The sequence below is a fragment of the Dermacentor andersoni genome, chromosome 7, assembly GCF_023375885.2.
Source record: "Dermacentor andersoni chromosome 7, qqDerAnde1_hic_scaffold, whole genome shotgun sequence".
NCBI lineage: Eukaryota > Metazoa > Arthropoda > Arachnida > Ixodida > Ixodidae > Dermacentor > Dermacentor andersoni.
In genome coordinates, this window is record NC_092820.1 from 21,596,863 (window position 1) to 21,614,885 (window position 18,023).

Here is an 18,023-nt window from a genome sequence, read left to right on the forward strand (position 1 = left end):
GACCCGCGGCGGAGGGGAAGAAGGCATTAAGCACTCCCCATATGTGGGCCGATCCCTAAGATAGTGCAATACTGGGCCCACCCGTGGCGGAGGTGAAGCAGGCGTTGAGCACTCTGCATGCGTGGGTCCATCCAAAGGTAGGGCAATGCCGGGCCGACCCGCGGCGGAGGTGAAGCAGGCATTAAGCACTCCCCATATGTGGGCCGATCCCTAAGATAGTGCAATACTGGGCCCACCCGTGGCGGAGGTGAAGCAGGCGTTGAGCACTCTGCATGCGTGGGTCCATCCAAAGGTAGGGCAATGCTGGGCCGACCCGCGGCGGAGGGGAAGAAGGTATTAAGCACTCCCCATACGTGGGCCGATCCCTAAGATAGTGCAATACTGGGCCCACCCGCGGCGGAGGTGAAGCAGGCGTTGAGCGCTCTGCATACGTGGGTCCATCCAAAGGTAGGGCAATGCCGGGCCGACCCGCGGTGGAGGGGAAGAAGGCATTAAGCACTCCCCATACGTGGGCCGATCCCTAAGATAGCGCAATACTGGGCCCACCCGCGGCGGAGGTGAAGCAGGCATTGAGCGCTCTGCATATGTGGGTCCATTCAGAGGTAGAGCAATGCTGGGCCGACCCGCGGCTGAGGTGAAGCAGGCATTAAGCACTCCCCATACGTGGGCCAATCCCGAAGATGGTGCAATACTGGGCCTACCCACGGCGGAGGTGAAGCAGGCATTGAACGCTCTGCATACGTGGGTCCATCCAAAGGTAGGGCAATGCCGGGCCGACCCATGGTGGAGGTGAAGCAGGCATTAAGCACTCCCCATACTTGGGCCGATCCCTAAGATAGTGCAATACTGGGCCCAACCGCGGCGGACGTGAAGCAGGCGTTGAGCACTCTGCATACGTGGGTCCATACAAAGGTAGGGCAATGCAGGGCCAACCCGCGGCGAAGGTGAAGCAGGCGTTGAGCGCTCTGCATACGTGGGTCCACCCAAAGGTAGGGCAATGCCGGGCCAACCCGCGGCGGAGGTGAAGCAGGAGTTAAAGGGAAGCTGAAACACTTTTAGGAAAAAATGAGTTCTCTGCGGCATTCTACGGTTTTGAGTCCCCTGAACACGAATATCTGGTTCAAAAAGGGCGGAAAGAAATGCCAGCGGCTGTTTTTTCAAGAAAATGTGCTCCAGCGCCTCAGGGCATCGCGCGAACGCCGCTGTTGCCCGTGATTGGTCGGGGCCGCTGTGAGGTCATTCGCGGCAGTCGCCGGTCGGCGCCGCCGTTTCAGAGCGTAGCACGCTGTTCTGTTCTGGCTTCATAGCTGAGTTGTAAGCATTATGGAACGTTCTCGCTGTCTCGAACAGCTTGTATTTTCAGCGTACATGTTCGAACCGACAGCCGATACGGAAAACGATGGCGGCAACGGCGGCAACGACGATGTTGAGTGTGCCAACAGCGAGAGCGATGTGTGCACCTTCTCGCACGTTGGAAATCTTAGCTGGTACATGTGTTTTCTTTTTTTCATTTAGCTGCACGTTCCAATGACGGGAGAAAAAATGCGCTATAGTGCCACTGGGTACTTACTGCTGGAAGAATGCCGAAGCACTAACTTCTCATCAGTTTGTAAACACGGGTGCAATTCCGCGATGTCAAGCACCTTGCCGCTGCTTGCCTAAAGTCCCGTGATTTTTTTAGAGTTGATACACGATCGTGAACATAAGTGCCGCGTTTCAAAGCGCGCACATGCAGTGCTGCGAGGTACAGTCATGGAAGTTGCTTATCATACACATCCAGAGATGGCCAGAGGTATTATATGTGCAATATTCATGCTATGGTTCGATGACTTTGCGATTGTGGCTCGATCAAGAATCGGTATGCGTGCTCCATGCTAGTGTTGACATAAAGATATTAGGCAGTTTTAGCACCGCCGTGTGGTAAACACGATAACTGCAGCCGTACGTCGAATGTCACTAGGCAAGCCTATACTCCATTTCATACCTCAGGTGCAACGCTGTGGAAGCTACGCACGAAGTCCGGTCAGCAAAATTTATTACTGCGCGCGTTTCCGTCTATGCTTCGCAGCGTGCCAGCGGCGTTTGCTCGCGCGAATATGCACGTGAAGCTGCTGCGACGGGCTGCAATAAAGAATACCGAAAATTTATTTATAAGAACGTGTTAGCAGCCGTATAAGTACACGAATTGTTTCTTTGGGTAAAGTTTTTTTTTTTTTTTGATTCAGAACTGAGCTTATGTATGGAAAATTTTCTCAAAAATCGGGTCAAGAAACACCGAACTTTTTCTAAGTGCGAAGCAGCCACTGCAAGAAGTATCTCAAGCGGAACAATGGAACAACGCCGGGCTTCAGTCGTGCCGATTTGACTGGAATACCGATTGCCCACAACGTTGTCAAGCTCCGATGATAGTCACTGTCGCGGAAATGGTCCGAGCGCAGCACAGTTGATTTCGTCGGCAAGAAATTATCTCTCCTCACTGCACTGACCCACTGCGCTGCAAGCTTCTTGTCCTTCGGGAACCTGTGAAACACCACATCGTCTCGCCCGCCTGTGTTCGCGCAGCCGAATGCTACACAAAACGAGGGCATGTTGGGTGCCCTTGGCTGTAGGCACTCACGCAGCACAGAAGGAAAGAACAGTTTACGAAAATCGCAAAAGAAAACAAACGTGAGCGGCGACGGCGGCAGATCTCTTGTAGCGTCGTTCAGTAAAGCGCAGGACGAAAAGAGGCATGCCGGCACATGCCAACACGCCGGTCCGGCAGCTCGGTCCCCGCGAATGACGTCACTCTCGCCGGTTCTCTCCTCTGGCAACCACCTCACTTGGCGCTCCGGGAAGCGATGGGGGCGTGTCCGCGGGGGTGATTTAGAAAGCGATTTCCGCCCCTTATATTAACAAAACGAAGGAAAAAATTTCGGAACCGTAAATTATTAGGTCTGTTCTTCCTAATCCCAGCAATTCATGGAAATTGAAAACCGTTTCAGCTTCCCTTTAAGCACTCCCCATACGTGGGCCGATCTCTAAGATAGTGCAATAGTGGGCCCATGATCGCACCCCTGAATTCTGTCATTTGATTTTTTTTTTACTTCCCGTGTAATGATCGCACCCCGAACTTGCCGCAGCGATATGTTGTGTGCCAAGTCTAGCTAATAATGATCGCGCTTACTATCTGTCGAATGCTACGCGAACGACTCTTCAAGACAAAACAAGCGGTCTGCATGCACCAAACATTCTTAAGCAGATGCCCCATTTCATTCCTTTCATCACTTTCCGCACTTCCATGACAAAAAAAAAAAAGCAATCTACAACCACACTTGCCTTTATTATGTGTAGGCTTTATAATGGTTGTGGTCAACGACAACAACAAAAAAGGCGCATTTCGATTCTTCTCGTGGGCACGCAATAAACCGCGAGCGGCAACGATAGCAGGCATGTTTATACTGATAGGTTAGAAGTGTACCCTATTCATACGCTGACACTTTTAACACAGCTAAGATATTCGCCCTTAGCAGAAACGTGCCGTGTTAGGATAGTAGTGAAGACAAATTCCACAGTTTCCGCAGCATGCCTGCCATGTGTGTCTATGTCACTGGCAGCTAAGCGCGCCCATCCGTTTTTGTCCCCTCAAAGTGGACATGGCTACGTTATTGCCGCAAACTTGCCGATGTTAACGGTATTATTCATTACAGATACGGAAGAAACTGTTTCAATGCACGTAATGTACTCACGAGAAGAAAAAAAAATTGCATGGGGCTTGCTTCGCCAGCCGGCATTTTTTTTTTCGGTGTCCTGCACTACATACAGTGGCAGCCGCCTATTTGTTGACCTGTTGTCATCCTGCAGCAAACGCAAAATGAAAAAAAAAATTCTTTTGCGGGAAATTTAACCCGCGTAATGATCGCACCCCTGAATTAGTGACAATTTTTTTTTACAAAAAAGTGCGATCATTATGCGAGTATATATGGTAACTGATTTTGCAATTGTTGGTTTTTCTCTTGTGCTAGAACAAACTTATTAATATCATGTTAACAGCAATGTTAGTAGAAACAGTACTTACAAATTGCATTACCTGTTAACCTGAGTTGCACTGGTGTTTTATACTAATTTGCATGGGCCGAGAACTAGCAGTATGACTAAGGGCCCAGGTGATTTTAAGTAACATTCTGTGACCATATATAGAAATAAACTGACGATGATGATGAAATCTTTTATCGGTTAAAATGACCTACATTGTCTTAAAGGAGCATCACTAAAATTCATCTCAATTCAAGAACTTTTACAGAGCCGCAAAAGCCCAAACATGAGAAATCATTTTGAAATGCGCGATGTCACTCTGACATACTAGTGCTTGGGTTTCAGCGTGACGCTCTAATACTAAAGGTTTGGTGTTTGTTTTATATTTCAGTAGTATACATGCAGTAGTATACCGCGAAATTATTGAAAATAGTTATGAAATACATAGTACTTTGTCTGAACTGATTTACTATTTCTCTTTAGCGTTCTTTGAGTAAGAAATTACTTTATGCTAATAATGTAGCAAAAACGTAACGTTAAACTCTTTTGTGATACAGTTGAACCCACTTCCAACAATGCTGGTTTTAACGATATCTCGAATACAGTCAAACCTTGATATAACGAACCTCGATGTTGCGAGATTCACAATGTAACTAACTATTTTTATTTTCTTATCTTAGCTACGTCGAAAACTGTGTATATGTTGCAATTTAACAAAGCAATTTTGCAACATGGTTTCGATTTAACACAGGTTTCGGCCATTTAAAGCATTTGCAAGCATTCTTCTGCATGAAAACGTTGACAAGCCATTGAAACGTGTGCGCCGGGGTGCGATATGAAGAAAACCCCACTGCACCATTTCACGCGTTGGTAAACAACTCGCATCTTAAGTGCAAGAGGGGCGGGTACAGGAGAGCACGCATTTCGTCCTCTACCGTTGCTGTGACTGCGCGAGGCTTTTCATCTAGGTAATCTGTCCATTTAGGAGGTAATCTGCGGCAAGCGCAAAGCTAAAAGCAGAGACGGTTGATGCCTTGATGCGCATGGTGTTCCAGTGTGTCTACTGTTGGCGGCTGCGTAATCCCATGTTTCTGAGACACGGCGTGAAGCGTTCACTCTGTTTGCGACAGCGAGTGTCCGTGGTCATCGAGCGAGATGTTCACATTTGCCTGAGTAACACATTACACCGATAAAACTAAAACCTTACTTTGCATAATTGGCTCTTTGCTACCGAAACTGCGAATTTTTTTTTATCTGGACGATTATATATCTTTTTACATTTTCACTTTCAATTTGTGGGCACCATCTTTTGACGGCTGCGGGCAACAAGTGCAGTCAGCTATGGTGTCCAAGATTTACAGCATCACGCAATGCAAATTGCAAATCTGGGACGCCGTGAGCCGTACCGATGCATTGCACTCAGCGCGATCTGCACCGCACATGTTGGAGCTCATAACCACGCTGTTACGGCCCGACCTCCTCGTGATTTCTTTACATTTTCTTACTGATGAGGTACTATAAACCAGAAATGTGCTGGGTATTTGTGTAACTATTATTACTACTGAACTAATGAAATTAGGCATTAACGAAGTTTTTCGTTGCAAGTATACCTCCGTTATATTTACCTCCGTTATTTACCTCCGTTATTTACCTCCGTTATATACCTCCGTTATGTTTGACTGGATAACAATGAGCAGCCACGGCACTGTGAACTTTTGTGTGTTCTGTAGTAAAATAAACCACTTGCTGCAATGTTCTCATGCTGCATTATTCGTATAACAATGAAACTTGTCTACTGGGTGTCTGTAATGAAAGAGAAACAAACGCGAATACTCGAAGAAGCAAACGTAGTAATAACGGCAAGCTGCTGCAGCCGTGCCGGCATGCTGCGCACGTCATGCGCCTATCTCTCCGCTTCTCTTTCATTCCTACGAAACTTGCAAGGCGACTGCGGCAATAGTGGAGACGGGCGTCAGCTGTCGATGTCGATGGAGGCATGCAGCGTACACAGCGGCTCACTTTAGTGTTCCTTTTCGTACCATATTATAAGGGGGTTTGACTGTACGGACTAAACCACTCTGATAAATCGAACAATTCACTAGATTCTTCTTCAAGTTGGCCCGACTTTCCAGGCAAGGCATTTTCGTGCACGCAACAGCACCGCAGTGCCACTTTTACGTCCATGCCATTGTGAGAAACCGTGTGGCTTGTGCACTCTGTGCTGGCAGGATCTGGTGGGCCGGTACCGGAAGCAAGGCCGCGGCTGCATCCCCGAGTGCCTGGTGCTCTACTTTGCCCTCGAGTTGATCACCACCCTGCAACAGGTGCACTTGTGTGGCATCATCCACGCAGATGTGAAGCCTGACAATGTCGTCATCATTGACCTGTGAGCACCTCCTTTATTTGCTTTTCCGGTTCCATACCTGCTAATCTTTACAGTTTTATTGTGAAATGCTTCACTTTTAGAGCTTCGTTATCATTGTACCGACACTGATCTCGCAATTTTTTCTTTGAGCCAACTTTAGTCCAAAAGATACATGAAAAGGATAAAAATGCGTTTGTTGACCGATTTTTCGTAGCCCGAATAAACTGCAACACCAATTTATACAGAGGCAGACATTTAGGAACCTAGCCCGTCAGGTCCCTAAAAGTGCGCCTCTATATGTCCGTCTGTCTGCGTCGAAACCTTTCACGCCAAAATGGATAACTGGTTGTTCCATGGCCAAACTGTGTTGGAAGGCAGCCTTTGGACCACTCGGGTCACTGAGCTTGCCACTGGATATTCCTTTGTCAGGCGTGAGAAATCTACTCGGGGTTTCTGCTATACCTTTTCCCAAATGATTTGTACCACATGGAATAACTGCAAAAAAAAAAAAGCTAGTTATTTCTTGTGCAAGTGTATTCTCTGAAGAATCAGCGGGACTGCACCTGTCCCACAGATAACTTGAGGCCATGAGCGAAGGTGGGACACGCGTCCCTCTGCCCACCTTGGGCTTCTTTCTTTCAGGCCCTGAGGTGACTACGGCTTCTTATGGAAGGGTTCAAAGCATGCAATGCAAAGAGGTACTTGGCACGCTCTACGCACAAGCTTTGTGCATTTTTCCGTGAAGTCGTTGAGCACCATCTTGCGCATAGTGGTGCACGGGTAGTGCCCTTGCCCATTGAACCGAACATCTGTTGGCACCCATGTCATTATTGAGCAGTTCTTGCTTCCTCTTTTGTGGTATACTAGACTGTGCCAACCCTTGCGAAAGCTCCTCCTATTGATGAGCAGTCTGCCCAGCATGACTAGAAAGAATAGGTATGTCAGGCTGTTTCTGTAGCAGCCACTATGTTCAGCATACTTGCAGGTAGCTGAAAACAATGGCTCACTCTTGCGTCAAACCTGACAATTGATCTAACTGCACTGCTGGAGTGCAAGAAGTAATTTTTGCACTAGCTGTACAACTCATTCACGGCAAAAGAGCAACAAAATTTACATATTTGAAGAGTGACGACAGCTGAAAAACACAGCAATAAGTAAAACAACTCGAACTACTAGTGCCATCTACCCATTGAAATAATTATAGTTGCTTTATCTTATACGACATGGCACTACCTGCTTCTGTGGGGCCATGCATATCCCTCTGCGCACTCCAGGCTGCAAAGGGGTATGTGCTGCTCTTCAGTGCAAGAAAAATATTAGTCGAAGCTCGTTATTTCGAACTTTTGGTTTACTAAAACTGATGGTGTGGTCCCGTCAAAGTTATGCATATTCCAAAGGGCGAAATCACCTGATCATTTGAATGCGCAAGCATTTACGACAGTTAATTCGAATATACTTCGCTCCGACAACGCTCTCCGCAGCGTGCCAAATCATGTGGCGGCACCTCCGACCAGCGTTCCTCTGATCCCACGATAGAGGAAGAGCTTAGGACAGACTCCTGAATGCTGTGTGCGAAGAAAAAAAAACGAAAGAAAAAAAAAACTGTAGTGGAAATTTGTGCGCAGGCACACGTCACCGATAACTTCTGTTAGCGATGGGTTAGTGACTTCTGTTAGTGTCACGGTGCCCCATAGAGTCAATGTATAAGAATGGCTGAAATTTTGCACGCAAGATAACCTTTGCTGTCCGAGTTTCTGGACTTTTTGCCATGACCGCAGCCGAAACGGCATTAATCGAAGCCACCACCACTGCCATTTTGATTGTTGTGCTGCCTCAAGCCGGCGCTCGCACGCAGATCCGCTGGCAGCCGTAGCCACACCATGGCAACGCTAGGCCTAGCTACTTCAACGTTCGCTGCCAAGCTTCTTGCTGATCGGTGCCGTGTTTTTAATTGAAACATTTTGCCGCTGTTAGCAATGGCACCGACTCCGACTTTGTAATCCTTGCCAATGGCGCGTTGCTCAGCACTGGTTAGTTGCATATACTGTCTCAAGGTATAAAACAAGCAGGTTGCTGTCAATATGCAGTGATTCGCTCTGTTTCTTGTAGGCACACATAGAAACAAACAAAAGAGATGACGGTGTCATACAGCAGATGATTAAAGCGGGAGACATTTTTGACAGACTAATCGTGCACTTTGCATTAGCTGCTTCGTTCCACATATAATGCAAAAGCATTATATGTCCTGTGAGGCAGAAAAGCCAGCGTTGTACAGAATGAGTGGTACCAAAAATCATCACATCATGTGATGTGACAAGCGTTTTGTGTGACGTCAGTAGTAACACAAAAGATAGTAAATGATGTAACATTATTTGTAGTAATGGGTAATTAAGATGAATTAAAGTGAATTTAGATGAATTACAAGGAAGTAAAGCAAATTAAGGTTATAACAAGTTTGAGCAAGGTGACTTAAGGTGGAGTAAAGTGAATGATAAGGTTAGTACAAATTATAGCAAGGTGGATTGAAGTGAATTAAGGGGAGATGAGGCTCCTGAAAACTTTTTTCTTTTTTTTAACATATGTTGCTTAAATTTTGTGTGGAGATATATTGTAGAATGCTTATTTCAAATATGTTTTTAGATAAGATATCTGAATTGGATGAAAAGATATAACAGAATAGAATACTCCTAATTAGGTCATTTCTTACAGACCTTTTTAATAATTTCTCATTAAAATAAAGTGTTCTTAAGAATACGTAGACATTTCCAAAGGCCCACTGCATATCCTAAAGCTAAGCAAATACCAATAAAGTAATTGTGATTATCACAAATAAATAGCAAAGTTCGGAAAAAAAAACCAATGTGGCAGTAATTAGCCTACATTTGATCTAATTAATAACCTATCACATTTAAAAAAACACGAAAAGCTTTAGGATATAGCCGAGATATTACTGAAAAATATGATACCTAGTTCACTGAAATCAGTTGATGTAAACACCATCAAAACTTTCGTAAGGCAAAAGCACTTGACGAAAAAAAGAAATGTGAGAAAATTGCAGGTAAAGTTTTACTGCCACTAGCTCTTTTTGTCTATTGAACAGATGGAAAGCCTTTGGGCTCTATCATGCTGCCCAGGTGTTGCTGAGCACAAGAACACCAAATTTACCGAAATCAATTTCTCGATAGTTTATCAAACCTTTCATAAGGCAAAGGCACTTGATGAAAAACACACCCAGTAAGTCACTTTCAAGCTTTTGAATGCTCTCACAAGTTCATTCAAAACCTGGGCAGTAGTCTTGCGTCCTGTTGGGCTTGTGCTTCTTGGCCATTCTCTTCTTCACCTTTTCAGTCTCTTGTTGACCTTTCTTAGACCTGTAAATCCTTTGTTTGTCCTTTTCAAGGCTTCTTCGAAAAAGGGAACTGCCAGGACTATAGCCAAGCTGCACTGCAGCAGCCTTGCTGGTTTGTGTCACTCCCAGATTGTAGCATGACACTGCTTCAGCAACAGCCCTTTCCACAGCCAATACTGAGTCATGACTGTTTTTGGATCTCTGGGTTCAAATCACAAAGTGCAGGCACTCAATGGCACTTTGTGTCATGCCATCACAACAGCGCTGTAAGAGGGCCCGGTCACCTAATCTTGCAAAGACTGACTCTAGTGCATTGCGAATAAACCTTGGCAGAGGGTTTTTGTGTGGTGATGGCTCGTCTTGGATGGCCAGGGCATGGTCGAAGAAGCACCAGGAGTCATCACCTGCAAGACAATGACAGTGATCAAGGAATTCGTCCGTTGAAGTCATGGGCAACGGTGTGGCTTGCACTGCCTTCTGCATTGCAGGAACGCATGCCTGTGGCTCCTCAGAGCATACCCATAATAGTTTATCTTTTTTATTTTATTCTGGGTAAGTCTCCCCTTCCCACCAAGAGACTCTCCTTGGGCATTTTTCTTCTCCACCAAGGTGCGAAGGGCTGTCCCCATTCGCTTATGGACATGGTTCAGACAGCCTTTTTTTTGCAATGTCTGAGTATCCGTAGATGCTGTCTTGAGCCAATGCATGAAAAGTGCGGCTATCGCCATCAGACAGAATCATTGTGTAGCGCAGCCCGTTCTTCTCCAGGGACCGCCTGAACAGGATCAGTGCTGCTTCCGTCTCCATCCGTCCGGCATTGCAGTCAATGTATTTTTGATACTTGTCGGTCATAGCCCAGTCACCGTAGCCATCATCATCGGGGTCAGCTGCTCCTTGGCAGTCACGGCAATACCGAGAAAAGACAACATGGTCCAGCACCAGGCCTGTGTAAAGTTCAATAATGCGCCCCACAGCTACGTTGAAATTGTGGCCACGGGTTTTCCAGGCACCATCAACAATGACATCCACGTTTCCTACAGGGTTGAGGAAGTCCTTGTAGATCGTTCTGACTGCTTCCATGCTTGCTGCATCTGTGGCTGTAGCTACTGCCTGGCAAGCTCGCACCATGGTTTCCATGGGTCCCCTGAAGGTGTTGTGGTGAAGGCCCCGGTGGGAGAGGTTCAGGGTGTCACAAAGTCCCCCTAGGGCAGTCACGCCTTTTCCTATGCTTTGCATGCCTTTCATTGCCCTGAGGTTGACCTCAAAGGGCGGGATGTTTGATGCTCCGGTGAGTCGTGGCGATGAAGAGTGCCGCTCTGCGAAATCGCAGCTTGAGCATGTGAGCAGTAGCCTCACCACTAGGCCGTACTGTTTCTCACTGCACTTTTTGAGCGCAACAGTAGCCATCCCACACTTGCTGCACGTTGTGGACGCGAAAAGCGTCTGCAAAACTTTCATGTCCACAATGACGTATTCCGCGCCGTGATCGTCGTTGTCACTCACCGAGCCGACGCCTAAAAGTTCGAACTTCCACGAAGTTGCGCACTTTTTTGTCAAGGAAGACTTCATGTTGTCTGCACATTCTTCGCGCTCCGCACACTCAGCCTCCGTGTAAAATGACGTGTCGATGTGATGCGCATGCGAGCTCGGTCCAGCTGCGCCCACCGGCAATGCCGAAGCTGACGGTCTCGAGGAGCTTGAAGCAGCCGCGTCGACCCGCAGTGCCGTGGCTTGTGGCTACACCGAATTTCTCGAGGAGCTTGCAACAAAGGCGTCGATCTGTGGTACGGCAGTTTGCGGTAACACCAAACTTGACGATCTGGATGAGTTCAGCGCAGCAGCCCTGGAAGACTGCGGTACTGCGGCTTGTGACAACACCGAATTGGCCATTCCTGGTGAGCCTGGTGCAGCGGCGTCGATAGGTGGTACTGTGGCTTGCAGTGACACCGAAGCTGCCATGGTTGTTTTCGACTATGCAGTTATTTTATTCCAAGCACGTCTCCTTTTGCTTACCACTTTCCGCGTGCTTGCTTTCAAACGCGAGTCCCGCCCCATCAGAATAACGGCACAGAAACACGTACGCACGGCGCGGCAGCCTGGCTAATAAACGTAGTAACGAAAATGCGAGCTAAGAGGGAGCAAATTAACGATGAAAATATTTACATGAACGATGCAAGAAGAGGCTGTGGGGTGCGAAACACTGCACAACAAAGAGAAGTCTCGGACGCACGAAGGCACCACGCCATCAGCACATGGCCCCGCTGGCTCGAGAATAAGAGGAGGAGCACGCCAGGGCCAATTGGAGGGCTGCGCCTCGGAGAAGCGCCCGCTTCGCCCAATCAGCGTCGCTCTTTCCGAATTTCACCCTTCGAAAATATCACCGATGCCGTCACACACAGAATGCCTTCGTCGTGCTGAAAGGCGCCAAAATGAAGTACGGGAAACCAGCTTTCAAACGAGACCAAGATGGCGGCGATCGCCCTGCGTCATCTGGAGCGGCTTGAAATTAGGGCAAATTTTCGAGCTGGGCCTTCAATTCCGGCCCACAGACGCTTACAAATTCCCGTTTCTTTAATACTTCGAGAAGTAACTGAGCAATAATACTTTGTGTTGTAATACTTTGGACAATGAAGACTTCAAAATCGAGATTTTAGAAAATTTGCATTTTTTTGCTTTTTTTTTCGATTTCAAGACCTGCGTCGCCCCTTAAGGCGGATTAAGGCAGAGTTATTAAGGACATATGAAAATGTATGACATTGCATATCCTGGTCGCCTCATAATTAGAAGCAAGATCGATTCCGGGATGCGCATATATGACGTCATGTCACATGCCACGTCATGACACGTGACACTAAGGAATGCTTCTGCATTGAAATCACGTAAGGATACTTAAGTGACTCTTAATATTTTACTGAAAAAGAAAACTGTATTGCTTTGTTAAGAGCGTTAGGTTAATTGTCTCCATTCCAGTTTATTTGGCAAAACGTTTGCCTCACGCTTGCGCCATGTTACGAAAGCAAATTGGGGGCCATCACCACAATTTTGTATGTGCTGCTATTACATCATGCCTTGAATAACATGTTGGAATGTTCAGAATCATAGCTTTCTACAATGTCCAGAATAGAGCCTCGGGAAACTGCACCGTGGTTGTTCGTTTGTGGCACTGCACGGGACCAAAGTTGGGGGTTCGTTTATTATGCGAGTGAAAAATATCAAAATCTTGAGGAGCAAAGTTGTGGGGGCGTTTTTTATGCAGATGCACTCATTGTGCGATAAATATGGTAGTTGCAGCTGAAAACTTGACTGGTGCTATGTGAATACCGTATTTTCCCAAATCTAGCTTGCATATTTTTGCAGAGGAAATGGGCCTAAAAAATTGCCTGCACATTGTGATCAAATACGAAACCAAAACTGCATTCGTGGTGTTGACAACAGCCTACCATCAGGGCTGTCGGAGGCAGGCAGTGTCAGCACCACCACAAAAGGATGACGGAGCTTGTGTTCATGAAGGTTGCTGTGGGTTCATTTTGTGCTAGTCTAGGAACCTAGAGCAGCAGCCTTAGGCAATTACGTTGCTGAAATTTCATGTAACTTAGTACCGGATGTATCGGCATATGCTGCCGCCAGCGTTTATGGCCCTGTGCCAAGCTCGCCCATTGCCAGGAACACTGTCAGCACATACTTCTCGTGCAGAGTAACGTAAAATGGTGCAGAAGTGATAGTAGTATCTCTAAGGGATCACTCGAGAATACCACCCCTGTATGCTTGGTGTCTTGTTGGCCAATGAAGACCAAATGGTGATGACGCTGCACCGCTTTCATTACAAAAGATTAAAAAAAAGTTTCCATTCTGTGAAGGTAAATTCTGCACGTCTCATTTTTTCTTATTGTGGACGTGGGGGCATGCTATATTTTTCTTTCAGAAATCTACGGTCTCCTTAAAGAGACAATAAAGAGGAAAGTAACTTCAGCTATATTTGTGAATTACTCTTGTACAATACCAAAACAGCCGTTCCCCATGTTTCCTGTGCAGCCCAAGCAAGGCAGGCTTCCTCGACCGATTTACTGAGGAGGGGACCAGGTGCCTGCAGTTGATTGACTTTGGACGTGCCATCGACATGAGCCAGCTGCCCCCTGGCACAACATTCACCAACACAGTGACAACAGATGGCTTTGTCTGCACCGAGATGCGCGACGGTCGCCCGTGGACCTTCCAGGTGTGCAAACAGCTTGCCGTGCGGGCGTGGATGCCAAACGAGGTTGAGCAGGTCGCCAGGGCACTTTTAGGACTGGACAGCACATAATCAGAGAACATTGCAGTTGAAGGGTGCTTGTTGTAAATCAACGGGACTCGCTGGGTGCAAATGAAAATATGAAGGGAGTTCTTGGGCGAGTGGTTACCCTGGAAGAGCAACTGTTTTGTTGTTGAGATACAGTAATCTCTCTTTACAAAGAAATTGCTTTACTCAAAATATTGCTTTATTTGAAATTTCTTCCGGTCCCCACCCACATGCATGCATTTTAAGCTGTGTTATTCGAAGCGCACGAAGAGTTGACTGGCTTAGAGCAAAGTGGCAAGGGGAAGCATCGCCGCCGCCGAGCGGTGGCGACCCTTGTGCACATGTAGTGTCAAATTAATACTGTTTACGAATTAGTCTCATGCAGGCACAGAACAGGCTGAAAAAGTACCAAGCCCACAACCGATGACCGCCTAGTAACGGGTACCAAGCGAGTGCCGAGTGCCCAGCTGTTTACTGCGGAGCGAACGGAAGCTGTCAAATTTCATGGTGCAGCATGCCCAAACCATTAATCTCGGTCGCAATCGCATCACTGGTGTCCCCTGGGATAGAATTCACACAAAAATGTTTTTCTGGCGCTTTGCAATGCCAGAAAACTGCGGTCTCTTCGATGCCAAAAAGTGGCTGAAAAACCACAGGCAGACTTGCGCCGTAGCATTCCATGAGGTGCACTCGATGAGCAAAGTTTTACCGCTCTGAGGAGCACTTCTGGCGCTGGAATGTGCCAAAAAGCACAAAAGGAGTGTCCCTCTGATTATAAGTGGCATGTAGCTCCTTGCGTCCAACATTAACGAATCGGGAAGACTACTTTGGGGAAGGTGGTCTAAATTTGCTCACCGCTCGCCATAATTGGCCTGCATCGCAATAAAACAACTCCCCTAGCTTCATTGCACTTTTGACAGTACAAATCGACCGATGACTTGCCGAAAACATGGAGAATCTGAGCGTCGCCTGTCGGGCTGTCAACATGGCGGGTCAACGCAAGCTGGTGTTTCCCGGTGAATTTCTCGAGCCGATCATGCTTGATTTGCACCATCCAACTTTAGACAAACAGTCTAAATGTGTGGTAGCGTCATTGAAATTGGTTTTGTAGACATTTGTCAATGGCGCGACGGTGCGTGAACATTGACACTTGAATAGTAGAATTAGCACAGTGTCGTCGACAACGGTGCCCCGAAAAATTATCGTTTTGCAAACTTCACGGCTGCAAACTTCAAGAAAAAATTGCCTAGTGATAATAGAAAGCCCCTACTGCAAAACCATTCTGTTTTCAAGATCGCGCTGCGTACCCACAATGAGCGGCTAATCGTTTTTAGAGCACAACAAACACAACCTCAGACTCGAGCCACGGCATTTGCAGCACTTTCCAGCGCGATACTCTCGTAGTCTTCCATGACCTCTGCACCGCCCCCCTATAGAAGCGGCCACTGCCTTCCCCTCTTCATTCGCTCTCCAGTCTGCAAGTCGTTTGGATGCCAATCACTCCTCTCGCTCTCCTTCATGTCAACTCCTCGCCTCCAAAGCTGCCCTCTTCCAGCCTGCCCTCCCGAGCACAATCTTCCACCAACGGGTGACCTTCCACGGTTCCTGCTTCTTGGTCTCCACCACTCCGATCGCCTTTGTTCCTCTACACGTGAAGCCAATGCCAAGCCTGCCATTGCAACCATCGCCATCACAGTGCGCACTGACAAGTAAAGAGACATGCCCTGATGACATCTTGAAGCTTCTGCCTTTTGCGTCGCCCACTGCACTCAGTCACTTTGGTGTCGGCGGCACATGCGTTTGCATGCTTGCTGCAGGACATGCGATCGCGTGTTATTCAGAGTGCTTTGTTGGCGTGCCTCACATGTGCTTTTGTGGTCGACAGTGATAAATGGCTCCGTCAGTCTCCGGGTGAAAGTGTCTGATTTTGGGACAGAAAGTTCTGCTAATAAAAGTAGTGGAAAAAGGTGGCAGGCAGGAAACTGACATCAACTGTATTGAAAAACAATGAAGCTGTGCTGGATGGCTTTGAAAAGAGCTGCTCGGCGAGAAGAAAGAGCAATCTCGATTTAAAATATCCCCAAGTTGAAGGTGCACTTCTACAGTGGCTGAAGGACACCAGGAGTAAAAGTCTCCCCATACATGGACCTGCACTTACTGCAAAAGCCGGAGCTCTTGCTCTCCCAATGGGCCATAAAGATTTAAAGTGCCGCAATGGCTGGCTTGAGCGGTTCAAGAAATGACATGGCGTGACCTCGAAGTCGATCGTTGGTGAAAGCACAGCCGTGAACCGTGACACTGTAGACGTATGGCGCCAACATCAGGTCCAAGCTCTACTTGAAAAGTATGAAGACAGACATTTACAACCTAGATAAATCTACATTTTTCTACAAGATGCTGCCGAATCGCACATTCATTACCGCTGGCAGATCCTCATCCGGAGGAAAACAGAGCAAGGAGCGTGTCACGGTGCTGCTTGGTGCCAATGCAACAGGCGAGGACAAGCTTTCGTTGTCGATGCTGGGGAAGGCGGAGAAGCTGCGGTGCTTCCAAAATGCAACCATTCCCAAGGAATGCATCTACAGAAGTAACAAGCGAGCCTGGATGACTGCTGCTATTTTTGAAGACTACATGCGCTTTCTGGATAGATGGTCCGACGCAAAGAATCGGCAGGTGCTTTTCATAATTGACAATTGTCCAAGCCCAGGGAAGATCGACAACCTCAAGACGATCGCTGCGTAATTTTTTCCTGCAAACACAACCGCAGTACTGCAACTGATGGATCAGGGCATCATTGAAACCACCTGGAAGCTGTACCGCAAGGCTCTTTTGCAGTGCATGCTCACAGCGTATGACGCCAGCAAGAGGTACAACATTGATTTGCTTGGTGCGATCCACTTGCTGAACTTTTCATGGAAAGAACTCGCACCTTCGGAGGTTGCCAACTGCTTTGCGCACACCGGCTTTTCCCGTGCTGTCGCCAACGACCCTGACAATGACCAGCCTTACGATGTCCGGACTTGTAGCGATCTGTACGAGGCTGTTCATAAAGTTGCTGGCTGAGAGGTAGAAGGTGACTTCGAGACATTCGCGCTGGCTGACACTACTGCTCTTGTGGTTGCTCCAGCGATGAAAGCGGAGGGGCTAATTGACGCTGTTAGTGGCGAGCCACAAGAAATCTGCCCAGGACCGATCCCTTCGACTGCGCACATTTTGCCGCTAGTGTGGCTGGGGCATTACAGCGCGACATAGAAACGGTGACCTTGCGATGTGAGGGGGTGAAATTTCGACCACATTTTTTTTCTTTGCGTACCGCATTGAGAAGTCTCTCCTAAGTTTTTCCTCTATGGCGGGTCACAGGAATGCTAGTAGTCGGAGGCACCACCGTGTGATTTGGCGCGCTGCTGAGAGCATTGTTGGGGCACGGTATGTTCGAATTAACCGTCGCAAATGCTTGTGCATTCGAATTACCATGCGTTTTCGCCCATTAGAGAACACAACTTTGATGGACCACAGCGTCTGTTCGAATAAACCGGAAGTTTCGAATGAACGAGATTCGACTGTAATAAGCTTCCTGTAATTAATTGACAGTTATGTTTATGGCCCTCCACAACGAAAACACAGTGAACTGTCATATTCTGTTGATTCAGAATAGGACACATGTGTGGTACCCATAATTTCCTACTGATTGTTGAACTTCCAATCTCTAGTAGACGGGATAAGCTGACTGTCCTCCATGTCCTCTTGTAGTGTCGAGCAGCAGAAGCTGAAAGAAACTGTCCTCTAGCATACCGCCACCTCATCCCACTCCATCCGGTAGCGTTTCCTTATGCCAAACTGTTGTTTCACACCAAAGCAGTTCTATATTTCTTGAGCGCTGTTGTATTGCATGTTATTATTAGAAATTTGTAGTGCATCCTCTTGCCAGAGGATGATGCTGTGATAGTAGTGCTCTGTATAGCACATGACACCAGGTCCTTTTTGTTGCAAGGGCTCTGTCAAAGTAGTAGTGCTTC

At 47.3% G+C, this 18,023-nt stretch overlaps 1 protein-coding gene across 1 annotated transcript in view; it reads left to right on the forward strand.

The window, feature by feature from the left end:
* The window catches only part of LOC126535659 (uncharacterized), a 316,705-nt gene that overhangs the window by 270,633 nt on the left and 28,049 nt on the right, over positions 1-18,023 (forward strand). The window contains exons 23-24 of the mRNA XM_050182461.3: positions 6,243-6,400; positions 13,761-13,944. Of these exons, the coding sequence (XP_050038418.2) occupies positions 6,243-6,400; positions 13,761-13,944 (342 nt within the window). The remainder of the gene's footprint in view (positions 1-6,242; positions 6,401-13,760; positions 13,945-18,023) is intronic.